The 15718-nt window shown below is 43.2% G+C and overlaps 1 protein-coding gene across 2 annotated transcripts in view; it reads right to left on the reverse strand.

The window, feature by feature from the left end:
* fars2 (phenylalanyl-tRNA synthetase 2, mitochondrial) overlaps positions 1–15718 on the reverse strand; it is a 79668-nt gene that overhangs the window by 13353 nt on the left and 50597 nt on the right. For both annotated transcript variants that reach the window (XM_076080961.1, XM_076080962.1), the window contains exon 10: positions 11370–11545. In XM_076080961.1, coding sequence (XP_075937076.1) covers positions 11370–11545 — 176 coding nt within the window. The remainder of the gene's footprint in view (positions 1–11369; positions 11546–15718) is intronic.

The raw sequence follows: 15718 nt of genomic DNA on the forward strand, positions 1-15718 counted from the left end.
CGGCCTGAAGTTTTACTCTGTGTGAGTGACTCTAAGAGGGCTGACACAGGAAGTATGGTGAGCCTTAAAGTCTGACTGGAATTAAATTTACACCGCTTTTTGTAGTCACAAATTATAAATATACTATTTAAATGTGTTATATATGTTTTCATTACTTTAAGGAAGGAAAAAAAGTAAGAAACTGCCGATTTTACACCGTAGGGAGCGATAGAGTATGTCTGTTAAATGATTGGGAACGAGAAAGTGCCGTCATGTTACGTCATAAGGAACTAGAGAGAGCCGGTATTACACTATAAGGGAACTAGAGAGAGCCGGTATTACACTATAAGGGAACGAGAGAGAGCCGGTGTTACACTATAAGGGAACTAAAGAGCACTGGTGTTACACTATAAGGGAACGAGAGCGAGCCGGTGTTACGCTATAAGGGAACGAGAGCGAGCCGGTGTTACGCTATAAGGGAACGAGAGCGAGCCGGTGTTACACTATAAGGGAACGAGAGAGTGCCGGTGTTACGCTATAAGGGAACGAGAGAGAGCCGGTGTTACCCTATAAGGGAACGAGAGAGTGCCGGTGTTACACTATAAGGGAACGAGAGAGTGCCGGTGTTACACTATAAGGGAACGAGAGAGAGCCAGTGTTACACTATAAGGGAACTAGAGAGAGCCGGTGTTACACTATAAGGGAACTAGAGAGAGCCGGTGTTACACTATAAGGGAACTAAAGAGCACCGGTGTTACACTATAAGGGAACGAGAGAGAGCCGGTGTTACACTATAAGGGAACGAGAGAGAGCCGGTGTTATGCTATAAGGGAACGAGAGAGAGCCAGTGTTACCCTATAAGGGAACTAGAGAGAGCCAGTGTTACACTATAAGGGAACTAAAGAGCACCGGTGTTACACTATAAGGGAACGAGAGAGCCGGTGTTACACTATAAGGGAACGAGAGAGAGGCGGTGTTACACTATAAGGGAACGAGAGAGTGCCGGTGTTACACTATAAGGGAACGAGAGAGAGCCAGTGTTACACTATAAGGGAACTAGAGAGAGCCGGTGTTACACTATAAGGGAACTAAAGAGCACAGGTGTTACACTATAAGGGAACGAGAGAGAGCCGGTGTTACACTATAAGGGAACGAGAGAGAGGCAGTGTTACACTATAAGGGAACGAGAGAGTGCCGGTGTTACACTATAAGGGAACGAGAGAGAGCCAGTGTTACACTATAAGGGAACTAAAGAGCACAGGTGTTACACTATAAGGGAACGAGAGAGAGCCGGTGTTACACTATAAGGGAACGAGAGAGAGCCTGTGTTACACTATAAGGGAACGAGAGAGAGCCGGTGTTACACTATAAGGGAACAAGAGAGAGCCGGTGTTACGCTATAAGGGAACGAGAGAGAGCCGGTGTTACACTATAAGGGAACTAGAGAGAGCCAGTGTTACACTCTAAGGGAACAAGAGAGAGCCGGTGTTACGCTATAAGGGAACGAGAGAGTGCCGGTGTTACACTATAAGGGAACGAGAGAGTGCCGGTGTTACACTATAAGGGAACTAGAGATCGCTGGTGCTACAACTTAATGTCGTTGTTTGTCAAAACTCAAAGTTAAAGAAACTTTATTTAAAAACGTTACACTGCAACATATGGAACATTCTAACGTTGACGTTGAATTTGTACACATGAAATTTCTAAAACCTTTTTATTTATCATCTGAATCTAATGTAATCTAAAGGAATGTCTCTTTTAAAGTTCCTAACTCATACAAAATGTCATACACTGACTGAAAGTCCAACATTCTTAGAGAATAACAAATTTCATATGCAGAAAGTTTTATTTTGGATGGATGTTAAACAATGCTGCAGCGTATTTACATTTATTGAGGGCGGAGCTTCAGAAAAGATCATTTAAACTATAAAAAGTTACTTCTGCCTTTTTTACTTCTATATTTCAAGCAGCATCTGCACCGTTAGATCAACATCATCAGAGACGATGTGTTTACTTTCCAGTCTTTCTTTCTTCTATTTATTCATCTGAGGACATTAAGATCAAGCCCGACCTCTGAGAAGATGTTTCATACAGACTTCATGTCATTTCTTCTTCTGCTCTCCTGCTCCTGCAGTGATGTCATCACCACACTGCCTTAAGGACTCTCTCTCTCCTTCTCATCCCCAGACAATAAGAAGTCAATCTACCTGGATCGAACCTCATCACTAACACTCTCACACACTCTCACACTCACACACACAAACAACACACACACTTGTGATTGAGGTCAGAGTAGAAAAGGACAGCGAGGCAGAAGCTGTCGATAAAGACAGTCTCCATGTATCCCTTTTCCTTCTTACTCCTTCCTTCTTCAGTTCCCTCACATCTACTTACTCTTTATTCTTCACTCCATCGTACTTTTCTTTCCTTCAAATGTTCCCCACTTTGCCTGAAATGTGTTTGGATTTCAGTTCGTGGGACAAACTAGTCGGCGTGGAGAGAGAGAAAGCACACACACTCGTCTCAGAGCGACACCGTTTCATTAGCGAGAGAAATCCATCGATATCGCTGCCTTCACAGCGACAGTCGACCTCTGTGTTTGTGTCAGAGAGATGGAGGTTAGTGTGTGTGTGTGTGTGTGATTCAGTCAATTTATAACCCGCAAAACTGGCAGCTGCGGTGCTCGACGTCCTCGTGTTGAACCAGGATTTAATTTAGGAAACATCTAAATCCCCAAAACGCTGCAGTTTTCTGTAGAAAAAATAATGTGTTGCTTTAAAAACAGAAGATGAATGAAAAGGTGATGATTACAGAAGAACGGGTGTATCAAAACCTGGTTTGGGTTAGGAGGGGTCAGATTCATGCAAATTAAATTATATAATATATAACCGAGGAAGTAAAAGTGAAACAAGAAGTTTGTGCTACCAGCTTTGGAGTAATGTTTTCAGAAGTTATTGTCGTTTTTGGGATCTTTTATACAAAATGAAATGAAAGTACTGCTCGGCACAAGCTAAAGTCAATAAAGTCAGAGGGATTCATCCTCTGGGGAACACGAATGTTTGGGCTTCTGGGTGGAATCTTTCACAGATGGGTCTAGGTACAACCCTTTATGTTGGGTTCAAGGTAGAACCCTCTCAAAGGGTTCCAGGAAGAACCTTTATAAAAGCTACCAAAAAGGGATCTCCTACGAGGACAAGTCGGAGAACTCTATATGTTTCTAGTTAGCACCAAGACTCTACACTGGACCTCGTCAATCTTAGCTGCACTTTATGTAAATAGAGTGAAGAAGATAAAATCGTATTATATTTCTGTTATTCCTCAACTTTCTTCAATTTACTCGACGTTGGGCGAAAATACAAGAACACTGACAAAACAATGGATCGGTGGATTGTTCAGAATCCTTGAATACCAATAAAAGGTTTGAGTCTCTAAAGCTGAAGGTGAATAATGTCGTGTTTCAAGCTAACTAAACATCACTTATCCCGTTTAGGACACACAGAGAACTGGAAGATATTCAGTATTCATTCATTTGCTTTCTTGCAGGAAACAGGTGTTAGAATTAGTGCAACAGCTGAATCAATTAGCTGTCAGAGAAAAATGATAAAGACCTCAGCTGGTCAGACTTCCTGGAAGGAGCCCAGAGAGCTCAAAAACACCCGGACTTAAGGAAAAGCAAAGGACAACACTCGAGTAAACAGATACTTTGACAACACATAATGTCACTTCTAGGAATACACAATTTAGTGCAAATACAAAAAATGCTGCAAGTCAAACCAGACAGCAGATAGTAAAACACCCTTCATGGCAAAGCCGCCTCCGTAGCCGGGAAAACAACTGCTGTTTCTCAGCCTGTACATCTGGCCTGCTCTGACTCTGATCTGTGTCCATGCTCAGTCTGTACTCATGTCGCTGTTTCTTGTATTTCTGAACATTAATGAGCTGACCAGCTCATCCAAAAAGACCTACAACAGCAGGACAATCTTCTTGTCAAGAGGTCAAAGAGGCTTCAGGCTTCATAACTGCTCAGTCAAAAGGTCACTAAATAAAACCAAAAGATAGGAGAGAATGAAGCTGGATGACTGTTTAAAGCATCACAGATTGTAGTAGCTTTCTCAGTCTTGCGTTGTTTTTTTGCTTTTACTCGCCAGCTGATTTTATATTCTCTGGAAAAGACCCAGTCAGTTAAACACACAGGGAGCTTGTTTATATGTGAACACACTTGGAACAGAGAGGGATTTCTCAAGAGGTCCAGAGGGTTATGTTTCCCCAGAAAAGAAAACAAGTCTTTGGCGGGCGTCTTTTAGCAGTTGGATTCCTGTTCGTGCTGCAAGATGTTGTGAAATCTCCCATCGACAGGGACGATAAGATAAGGATGAAACATGTTTGAACAAATGTTCAGTGAGAATTGGAGTTTTCCACATATCTCAAATATATCGTGATTGTTACATTATCTTATTCAGGATACTGAAGAGTTCCTCTGATCAGTTTAAAAAAGGGAAAAAACAAGATGGCGTCGAAAAAACAACCTAATCACGAACGACAAAAAGAGAAATCGTGAACAACAACTTCACAAACTTCTAACGTGCGATGGTCAAAAACCAAGATGGCGACGGACAAAGAGACCTTATGGCGAAGGACAAAAATAATATTATGATGCATGCAAGTTAACACACAATAGCAACTTTAATGACACAGTGTTCAATTATCTTAAAAAACACTGTTTTTTTATTTCCTAAAGAGTAACAGTTTGGAACATTCAAGGTCTCTTTCTGTCAGTCGTGATGTCTCGAGTTAAAATTCTGATTCCCCTTCTGGGTGACAGCAATCACAAAGCGCTCTATATGGTCATTTATAATTCAAGCTTCGGTCAGAGTATTGTTGCCAGCCTCGTGTCCCTGTTGCACATGTGATTGTGACACCATGATTATTAATGTGGCGCTCCAACAGCCTCCACTCTGCTGGTTTCAGTCCGTCCTCCAGATGCTGAACCAGCTGCAGGGGTCTGATCCCCATTCAGACACCAGAGCATCAGTGAGGCCCAAATAACAATGAGATTCACAGGAGTAGAAAGTTCCTGAAACTCCCTCAAACACCAAAAATGACAATGAAACTTTCCTCCGTCAGTGAAACAGCAATAACTGCAGTGACGCGTTTTTTGTTTTTTTTTGACAGCAGCGAATCGCTCCCCCCCCTCACCTCAAGTGACCCAAGCAAAGCTGCTGACTGCATGATTCACTGGGGCAAGACAGAAGGTGTGTGTGCGCTGATAAAACTGGCAGCAGGATGTCGGCACGACCGCCTCACCGGTGTGAGTGTGTGTGTGTTCTCTCGCTCGGCCATATGTGTGTCAGCTGCAGAGGCTCGGCTCGAAAAAACTCCACGTCGAGGCCGGAGAACCCCCCCCCCCCCCCCACAGAAACAAGGAGACTGATCTGGTTTCATGCTGCGATGACAGCAATGAAAAAAATGCTGCTTTTTTTCCTCAAATGCGATGATGATGAATCGGAATATGAGACGAAAAACTGAGCGAGATGCAGTGAACTGGAACATTTGCAGTGTTTTTTTTGTTGGTTGTGGAGGTAGCAGGTGTTATATGCAGGTAACAGGAAGTGGTTGAGCTAGATGGCAAAGGACAAAAACCAAGATGACGACGGACAAAAACCAAGATGTTCTCTCGCTCGGCCATATGTGTGTCAGCTGCAGCGGCCCTCGGCTCGAAAAACTCCATGTCGGAGGCCGGAGAAAAAATAAAAAACTGCTGCTTTTTCTCTCAAGTGCGACGATGAATCGAAATATGAGACGAGAAACCGAGCGCGATGCAGTGAACTGGAACATTTGCAGTGTTTGGGGTTTTCTTTGTTGTTGGTTGTGGAGGTAACAGGAAGTGGTGGAGCCAGATGTTTTAGAGGATGGTCAGGATCTCTCTGTGTGGCTCGAGGCTGAAAGCTTTTAAAATAACCTACATTTGTGCATCTAAAATAAGCCTGATAATAATAATAATAACTTTATTTACATAGCATATTTGTTTCTGTGTGTTTGTATGTGTTGTTTATTTTTGTGTTACAATCACACATTCTACAGCTTGTGTGTGTGAATCGTTTAGCTCCCTGATGTGTTTATTACCTTAGTGAGAGTGAAAGCATGTGTGTGTCTGTGTGTGTGTCTGCCACCGTAACCTCGATGCTCAATTACACCCAGATTACCCAGAGGCCCTTGGGGCTGCGGCAGCCGGTGAGCTCGCTGATATAAATCTGGTCTGTTGTTGATACACCAGCTCTCTAATGCCCATAAAACATTACTGCTACACACATGCAAACACACACACACACACACACACACACAGCAATAAACTAACAGCACACACACACACACGCACAGAAAGAATACATGCATAAACACATCAGGTGCACACATGAATACCAACACACACACTATTAGGAGAGTCCAGGGAGGCAGTGCTGCAGTAAGCTAATATGCTAACTCTGCAGGGTAACCTAGATAGGAGAAAGAGGAGGAGGAGGACAAGACGAGGTGGAGGAGGAAGAAGAGAGGAGGACGAAGAGGAGGAAGACTTCGTTAGTTCCATCAAAGTTTGAATCGTCTCCTCAACGGTTCATTTGATATCTGACGAAGTTTCTCCTCATTTTGTTCGGGTGTTTTCTTACGATAAAGCAAAAAAATGCTGGATTAGACCATCATGCAGTAGTCTGGTAATCTGTGCACTTGAAGTCCAGACTAGTCCGACTCATGCCGACTGCATTAAGAGATAATACTATGTGTAAGACAGCATCCATCGCTGCAGTGTTTCTTCACCATCTTGGTTTTTGGTCCTTCGCCATTTTGGTTTAAGGCCATCACAATCTTGGATTTAGGCCATCGCCATCTTGGGTTTTGGACAACTCCATCTTGGTTTCAGAACGTCGCCATCTTGGGTTTTTTGCACACTATATTTTCAGGCAACCAAAACGTTTACGATTAACTTTGATGAAAGAGTTAAAGTTTTAACACGAAAACACAAACAACTCCCAGACCGGACAACGCCGTGGTAGAGACCTGTCAATCACCGTGTAGCCCCGCCCTAAAGCATCCCCTGCTTTATGGTCTGTTTGACTCTAAATGGACCATAATGTACTAAATGAACATCATGCTGTATTGAAGAAGACTTGAAACTAGAGATTGAGACCATAAACTCATGTTTACAATGTTTACTGAGGTAATAAATCAAGAGAGAAGTAGAGTCATTTTCTCATAGACTTCTATACAACCAGAGGAGTCGCCCCCTGGTGGACACTAGAGAGAATGCAGCTTTGACTTCTCTTTTCTTTATCTTCTGACAACCGATTCATTTAATGTCTGAAAGAATCAGAGACGATGACGTGATCGATTTAAACGTCCGGTATTACTGGACCACAGCTTAATGCTTCCTGCTGAGGTCGAATCAAACACAAAGTATTGAGACAGCGGTTACGTCTCCCTCTCTCTCTGATTGGTTGTGGGAACAGAAAACATTCATACATAATTCAGCCGAATAACTCGCTGCAACCTGCACACCGGAAAATGACAACTCACTCTCTCTCTCTTTTTTCTCTCAGAGGTAGTAATACTCTCTCTACTCTCCCTCTCTCCCTGTTTGTCATCTGTTCCCTCTCCCTTTTTCTCCTTCATCTTTTTGTTTTTGGGTAGAGAGTGTTCCCCTCTCTCTTTCTCTGTCTCTCTTTCTCTTTTAAATCATTCATTGAGTTGTGGTGGGCGGCTGCCTCCCTGTCTCCTGCTGAGCCTGCAGAGAGAAAGGGGGGAGGAATGGGGGAGGATGAAGTGATGACAGTCTGACGGGTGGAAGAAGAGAGGACTGAACAGAAAGAGAAGGAGGAGAGTGATGGAAGTTGAAGATTTGTTTCGGTTGTCAAGCAGCAGAATTTAGTCCAAACTGACTCAATGTTTAAAAGTTTAACTCAACAATAAATATCAATATATTACAGTGACATCATGATTTAAAGGCATTTATTTAGTTTTCACACATTTCATTTTATCTCCACCAGAGAAATCAGAAATGTGCTGATGAGTCATTTTATTTTTTACTAAACAAGGTCAAATAAATGAATCATTACGTGCAGATATTTAGACTTTGCACGGCTCCAACTTTTATTATTTACACTTTTTTCTTTAGCAAATAGAAAATACTTCTCTACTTAATTTAAAACATCATAAACCTGACATCTGTCATTAGTTACTCTGCACGTTAAAAGTAAATACAAAGTTTAGACTTCTGTGTCAATGAAGTAGTCTATGTATTTCTACTAATATACCTGGTAGTAGCCGTTGTACTAATACTCTCTCTTTGTCTCTCCCCTGGGGGGGGGGGGGGGGGGGGGGGGGGGCTGTCATCTTGATTGACAGCTCTGCCGGCTTATCAAATTAGTCCCGGCCCGGTCGCGGCCGGCAGCGTCACCGACCAATAAATGCAGATTTGTGGGGAATCACAGCGAGACATCAGCTTTGATTTGCTTCTACATGAGCTGTTTATGGAGCAGGAGAGAGAGGGCGAGAGACTACCGGGAGACTGGAGGGAGAGAGAGAGGGAGAGAGAGAGAGAGAGAGAGAGAGAGGGAGAGAGAGAGAGAGAGAGAGAGAGACAGAGAGAGAGAAGGAGAAAGAGAAAGAGAGAAGAGAGAGAGAGAGAGAGAGAGAGAGAGAGGGAGAGAGAGAGAGAGAGAGAGAGAGAGACAGAGAGAGAGAGACACAGAGAGAGAGAGAGGGAGAGAGAGAGAGAGAGAGAGAGAGAGGGAGAGAGAGAGAGAGAGACAGAGAGAGAGAAGGAGAAAGAGAAAGAGAGAGAGGCACTTTGTTCATCCCTCGCTCATTCCATTAACTTTGTAGGAGTACTTTGGAGGAGAACATACTGTATATTGGAGAGGCGGTGGTTTCCGGCAGCTTTAGTGGGTTTCACATCCATTTGCGTCCGTAATGCACATTATGGTTTGTTTGGAGATCCAGTTTCCACTCATGAAGAAGAGACTCGGAGATCAACAGCACTTGAAGAGAACTGACCGGACTCTTCTTCCCGGTTTATAAATGTGACGTCATGGTCGGAGCCATATTACTACTATGGTTACTACGAAGGTTTCAATATTTCTTTGTCTTTTCTCTATTGTTTCTCACTTTATGTGTTAAGTTTTTATAAAGGCCATTAAACACCAGGGCCATTTTCTTTTGGCAATTAATTCCAACGACAATATATATATATACATATACACATATATATGTATATATATGCATAACCTGCTGCAGTGCTCCGATGATTTAAGCTCCAGTTAACGTTCCGTTCATCCTGCAGAGAAACCTGTGAAGTGTTTAGAGGAAACCTGCTGAACAATAAACTAGAATGAAGATTTATTCTCATGTGTTGTTTTTACTTCTGCAGCCGCACACTGTTAGAAAAAAAGGGCGCTAACTGGAACCATATGGGGTTCTTTGGTCCATAGGAGAACCCTTTCTGGTTCCTGGTAGAATCTTTTAGAAAGGCTCCACCTGGAACCCTTTCAGACGGTTCTACCTGTAACCCAACGTATAGACTTATACCTAGAACCACCTGTGAGAGGTTCTATCCAGAACCCTTCCTCCTAAGAGTTTTACATTCCAAGAGCTTCATCTAGAACAAACCCAGGGGGTTCTATCGAGAACCCTTTTATATTCCACAGATTCACAACAATCCTGGTTCACAATCACAGTTTTTGGGGGTGTGGTGAGAGGATCTTGTAACACTCAAGAGTCATTGAAGAACTCTTTCTTCCAAAAAGGGTTCTTAATGGAACCCTTAATCTTACAAAGAACCCCTGAAAAACCCTTCAGAAAAATGGATTTTCAGAAGCAAAAGGTTAGAGAGCAGGAAACATGAGCAGGGTTCAGAAGTGTGACTAACATGTGAAGCATGTGAAGTCTTTCAGAACAATATAATCTGTGGTTTAGGTTTGAGGGAAATAAAAACATCTCTTCACGAAGACGTCGTCATTTACCAACAAACAAGATCCGATCAACTGATTCAGATTCAATAAAATACCATCAAACGTCATAACTAGATACAGCAACATGAACTACATCTATACACAATTTCTAATCTAGTCTCGTCTAATCTAATCTAATCTAATCTAATCTGATCTAGTCTAGTCTGATCTAATCTGATCTGATCTAATCTAATCTGATCTGATCTAGTCTAGTCTAGTCTGATCTGATCTCTGGTTTCATGTAAAAGCAGCTGTTCTTCTACATGTTTATTTTGAACAAAGTCTGACTTCCTGTTTGTGTCCCTCAGCTCAAAGCCCATTGGTTCCTGCTGAAGATCTCTAAAAACACAAATCTATAGACTTCATCAGTAATTTACTGTAGTGTTTATCAAACAAACGGGAGGAAGCAGTGACTTTGTTTGGGACTATTTTCAGCGGTGGATGAATCTACATTTAGTGCTTCAAGTGTGAGTGACTGGAAATAAACTACATTAGAGTTTTATGGCTCAGAGGAAGGACTTCTTCTACCTTCTACATCCTATTGTGAAGAGGTTCATGTGTTTCAGACAGGAAGAAGAATGATGTGTGTGTGTGTGTGTGTGTGTGTGTGTGTGTGTGTGTGTGTGTGTGTGTGTGTGTGTGTGTGTGTGTGTGTGAGACAGAGAGAGATTTAGGGAGAAAAAGGTGCAATGCAGGTATCTTATGTGCCGCTAATAACTGAGATGAACTGAGTCTAGAATGTTCTCTGTCTCTGCCTCCATCATTAGGATGAAGAGAACATTGTGGAGAGAACATTGTGGAGAGAACATTGTGTATGGAGGTGAGGGTGAGGAGTGTAATTGAGGGCTGAGCATACAGCTGTTGGATGGAGGTTCAGGTCGAGTTCTTCCACAATAAAATAGGAGTAACAGTTTTGGGTTTTGTGTGTGTGTGTCCGTGTGTAGGTGTGTGTGTGTGTGTGTGTGAGAATGCGGTGGGAAAAAGGTCGCTATTTAAAAAGACATTGAAATGCTGAAAGATGAATTGTGTCGGACATTTTTACGCACTGCAGGGCCCTCACTGCGCGCGCACACACACACACACACAATAGCGCAAGGTCGGGGAAGTGTGTGTGTGTGTGTGTGTGTGAGAGTCACAGTTATGTATACCTCCCACTGCTGGCCTTTACACACACACACACACACACACACACACACACACACACACACACACACACACACACACACACACACACACACACACACTTACCTCTTAAAAAATGAGATGTCAACACCGAGCTCAGAGGTGTTCATCAAGGACAGCAGTGTGTGTGTGTGTGTGTGTGTGTGTGTGTGTGTGTGTGTGTGTGTGTGTGTGTGTGTGTGTGTGTGTGTGTGTGTGTGTTCCTACTTGGGGTGTGTGAACTGGTCCACCAGTGAGACCTTCTCCACCAGGTCTCCTCCGATGGAGCGCACCAGCTCGTAGAAGTCGTTCTCCGTGAAGCCGTCGGCTCCGTCCTCGTCCTCTTTCGTCTCCGGCAGCCAGAAGGAGATGTCGTTGAGGAGGGGGGGGTACTTACTGAGCGGCTGAGGAACACAGAGGGGACAACGGTCGACATCCAGCAGCTCTTAACATTTGGACACATTCATGGAGCGAACGCAGCTCAAAGGAGACGTGAACTGTTTTTATGTAAATTACAAATTGAAATTCTGATTACATTCTGACAAAAATCAATAAATCAAATACACAAATAAAACAAAATCAAACCAAACAGATGTAAAGACCAAATGATTAATAAATGAGCTCGAGAGTGCAGATATGAGCAGACAAACAGGAGGAAACAAGATTAAGAAATACAGCAAATTCAAAGATAAACAGAGGAAAGAAAGCAGGACAGAAGAAGAAGAAGAAGAAGAAGAAGAAGAAGAGGAGGAGGGAAGAGAACGAGCAGCAGAGTAAAACACATTCAGACTTCATCAGGACAACAGAATAAATGGGATGTTTTCTGCAGCGACAGACGCAGAGAGAGATTTATATCCTTTTTGACTAGTTTATTATCCTGCAAATAACTTTTAATAAACACAGAGTTGATATCCACATACGTTATCTTCTTCTTCTTCTGCCTCTCTCCATCTTAATGCTGTGTAGACATGTTTCAATCAACACAGCGCTGTTATGTGTTTATTCATTAAACTAAAGACACGTCTTTAAGTGAGGCGGGACAGGAGGTCAGTGGACAGATGGACTGGTTGTTTGGTTAGAAGGTAGATGTGTGTGGGGAGTTAGGGAGGAAGATAGGTTAGTACTTGTACACATTCATCTTACTTTAGCTTTATTGATCAAAGGAGAAATAAATGAGGAAAGCAATGACAGAAGGGAGGGAGATGTGTAGGTACAGAGCTGGATGGGGTGGTTGGTTGGATAGGTAGGTAGGTGGGTGGTAGGTATGTCAGCTGGTTGGTTGGTTAGATAAGGAGGTAGGTAGGTGGTTGGTTGGTTGAACAGATAGATGGGTAGATAGGTGGTTGGTTGGTTGAACAGATAGATGGGTAGGTAGGTGGTTGGTTGAACAGATAGATGGGTAGATAGGTGGTTGGTTGGTTGAACAGATAGATGGGTAGATAGGTGGTTGGTTGGTTGAACAGATAGATGGGTAGATAGGTGGTTGGTTGGTTGAACAGATAGATGGGTAGGTAGGTGGTTGGTTGGTTGAACAGATAGATGGGTAGATAGGTGGTTGGTTGGTTGAACAGATAGATGGGTAGGTAGGTGGTTGGTTGAACAGATAGATGGGTAGATAGGTGGTTGGTTGGTTGAACAGGTAGATGGGTAGATAGGTGGTGGTTGGTTGAACAGATAGATGGGTAGATAGGTGGTTGGTTGGTTGAACAGATAGATGGGTAGATAGGTGGTTGGTTGGTTGGTTGAACAGATAGATGGGTAGATAGGTGGTTGGTTGGTTGAACAGGTAGATGGGTAGATAGGTGGTTGGTTGGTTGAACAGATAGATGGGTAGATAGGTGGTTGGTTGGTTGAACAGGTAGATGGGTAGATAGGTGGTTGGTTGGTTGAACAGATAGATGGGTAGATAGGTGGTTGGTTGAACAGATAGATGGGTAGGTAGGTGGTTGGTTGGTTGAACAGATAGATGGGTAGATAGGTGGTTGGTTGGTTGAACAGATAGATGGGTAGGTAGGTGGTTGGTTGAACAGATATATGGGTAGATAGGTGGTTGGTTGGTTGAACAGGTAGATGGGTAGATAGGTGGTTGGTTGGTTGAACAGGTAGATGGGTAGATAGGTGGTTGGTTGGTTGAACAGGTAGATGGGTAGATAGGTGGTTGGTTGAACAGATAGATGGGTAGATAGGTGGTTGGTTGGTTGAACAGATAAGTGGGTAGATTGGTTGGTGAAAAGGTACGTAGGTAGCTGGGTAGACTGGTAAGAAGGTATGTTAGTTGGTTTGATCGGTAGGCAGATGGGTGGAGGGATAGGTTGTTGATTAGTTGTTAGTTGGTTAGGAAGGTAATGAGGTAGGTATGTAAGTGGGTTTGTTAGTTAGTTGGTTAGATAGGTAGGTAGGTCGATGGTTAGGTAATTGGTTGGTTGGTTCAATATATAGGTGGTTGGTTGGTAAAAAGGTAGGTGGATGGATGGATGGATGGTAGGGTTGGGTATTGTCTAAAACATGCCAGTAACAATGCCCTAGCCCATAAAGTGAAATTAGACCAATAGAGTCTGTTATTCAATGCCTTCTTTTCCTACTTCAGGTTAGCTTGGTCGGCAGGTCATGAGGTAGGTATGTAGGTCGGTAGGAGGATGGGTAGCTGGTTGGTTGGTTGGTTAGGAAGGAAAAAAATGACTCCGTTTCAAATTATATTGATATTTTAACTTCAAACTATCAAAAATACTTTAGCACAGGAAAAAAGGAAGGAAGGAGGTGAAGAAGTAGGTGAGGAAGGAGGTGAAGAAGGAGGTGATGAAGGAGGTGAGGAAGGAGATGAAGGAGGTGAGGAAGAAGGTGAAGGAGGTGAGGAAGGAGGTGAGGAAGGAGATGAAGGAGGTGAAAAAGGAGGTGAGGAAGGAGGTGAGGAAGGAGGTGAAGAAGGAGGTGATGACGGAGGTGAAGAAGGAGGTAATGAAGGAGGTGATGAAGGAGGTGAAGAAGGAGGTGATGGAGGTGAAGAAGGAGGTGATGAAGGAGGTGAAGAAGGAGATGAAGGAGGTGAAGAAGGAGATGAAGAAGGAGGTGAAGAAGGAGGTGATGAAGGAGGTGAAGAAGGAGGTGATGAAGGAGGTGAAGAAGGAGGTGAGCAGACAGGTTTGCAGCTGGTTGGTGAGGTAGGTGCACAGTTACAGTGTAATAAGTATATAAGTAGAAAACACTTCATTTACATTTGTGTTACTATTGAACTTAACTGTCCACGTACTTGTGGACGAGCAGCGAGGAGAGATGAAGTGTTTCCTACTGAGCTTCTTCAACACCATCAGTGTAGTGGCACTGTGTGTGTGTGTGTGTGTGTAGTGGTATACAAACACACACACACACACACACACACAGCCTGTTACCTGGCGGTCACAGTTCATTACCTGTGGATCCGGGGGGCCGCGGAGGGTTTAGGGGGAGAGGTGGAGAGTCTCTGCCCAGGAGAGGTGCACTGACCCTGGGCAGGAGATGAGCCGTGCTCCCCTGGTCCCTCTGGAGGAACCGAGTTCATCAATAACACTAACAAGACTGTGAGGAGGACAAGGAGGTCTGTCCTCAGCGGACGTCCCTCCTTCAGATATTTATCCGCTTATTATTGTTGTTATGTGTATTTATAACAAACAACTTCTCCTTCCTTCTTTTTCTTTCCATTGTCTCACATTCATTTTATCAGTTATGTTTCTAGAAAAATGTATGATTTCTTCCTCACAATGTGTTCTCCTTTAGCATCCTCTCCTTCTTTCTTTCCTTTAGCATCCTCTCCTTCTTTCTTTCCTTTAGCATCCTCTCCTTCTTTCTTTCCTTTAGCATCCTCTCCTTCTTTCTTTCCTTTAGCATCCTCTCCTTCTTTCTTTCCTTCAGTTCCCTCCTTCTTTCTTTCCTGGTTTCCTACATTATTTCATACCTTCTTTCTTTCCTACTTCATTCTCTCTATTTTTTTGCATATTTATTTTCTTGTTTGTCTTGTCAAGTTTTTCCTCATTTCTTATTTTTTTCTTACTTTATAAATTCATACTTTTCATATTTGTCATGTCTCCTCCTCACTGCTCGTCCCTTTAAGTTTTTGTTGTCGGTCGATGAATCTTTTATCTTTACGTCCTTCATCTCCTATTGTCTTTGTTTCCATCCTACCTGCTCTCTACCTCTTCCTCCTCTCATTTAGTCCTTCATGTCCTCCTCCCTTCCTTCCTCCTCTCTCTTCTCCTTCTCTGTTCTCCTCTCTGCCCTCCAACAGTCACTTGAAATGTTCTTCATTAGCAAAGACGCGAGTCGACAAAAAACACCTTTAGCGGGGACGGAGTAACCGTCACGTGAACCTGTGTGTGTGTGTGTGTGTGTGTGTGTGTGTGTGTGTGTGTAGGTGTGTGTAGGTGTGTGTATGTGTGTGTAGGTGTGTGTGTGTGTAGGTGTGTGTGTGTGTATGTAGGTGTGTGTAGGTGTGTGTATGTGTGTGTAGGTGTGTGTGTGTGTAGGTGTGTGTGTGTGTAGGTGTGTGTGTGTGTAGGTGTGTGTGTGTGTGTGTAGGTGTGTGTAGGTGTGTGTATGTGTGTGTA

This window comes from Anarhichas minor, unplaced genomic scaffold (genome assembly GCF_050575085.1).
Source record: "Anarhichas minor isolate MPS153535 unplaced genomic scaffold, ASM5057508v1 ptg000076l, whole genome shotgun sequence".
NCBI classification, from domain to species: Eukaryota; Metazoa; Chordata; class Actinopteri; order Perciformes; family Anarhichadidae; genus Anarhichas; species Anarhichas minor.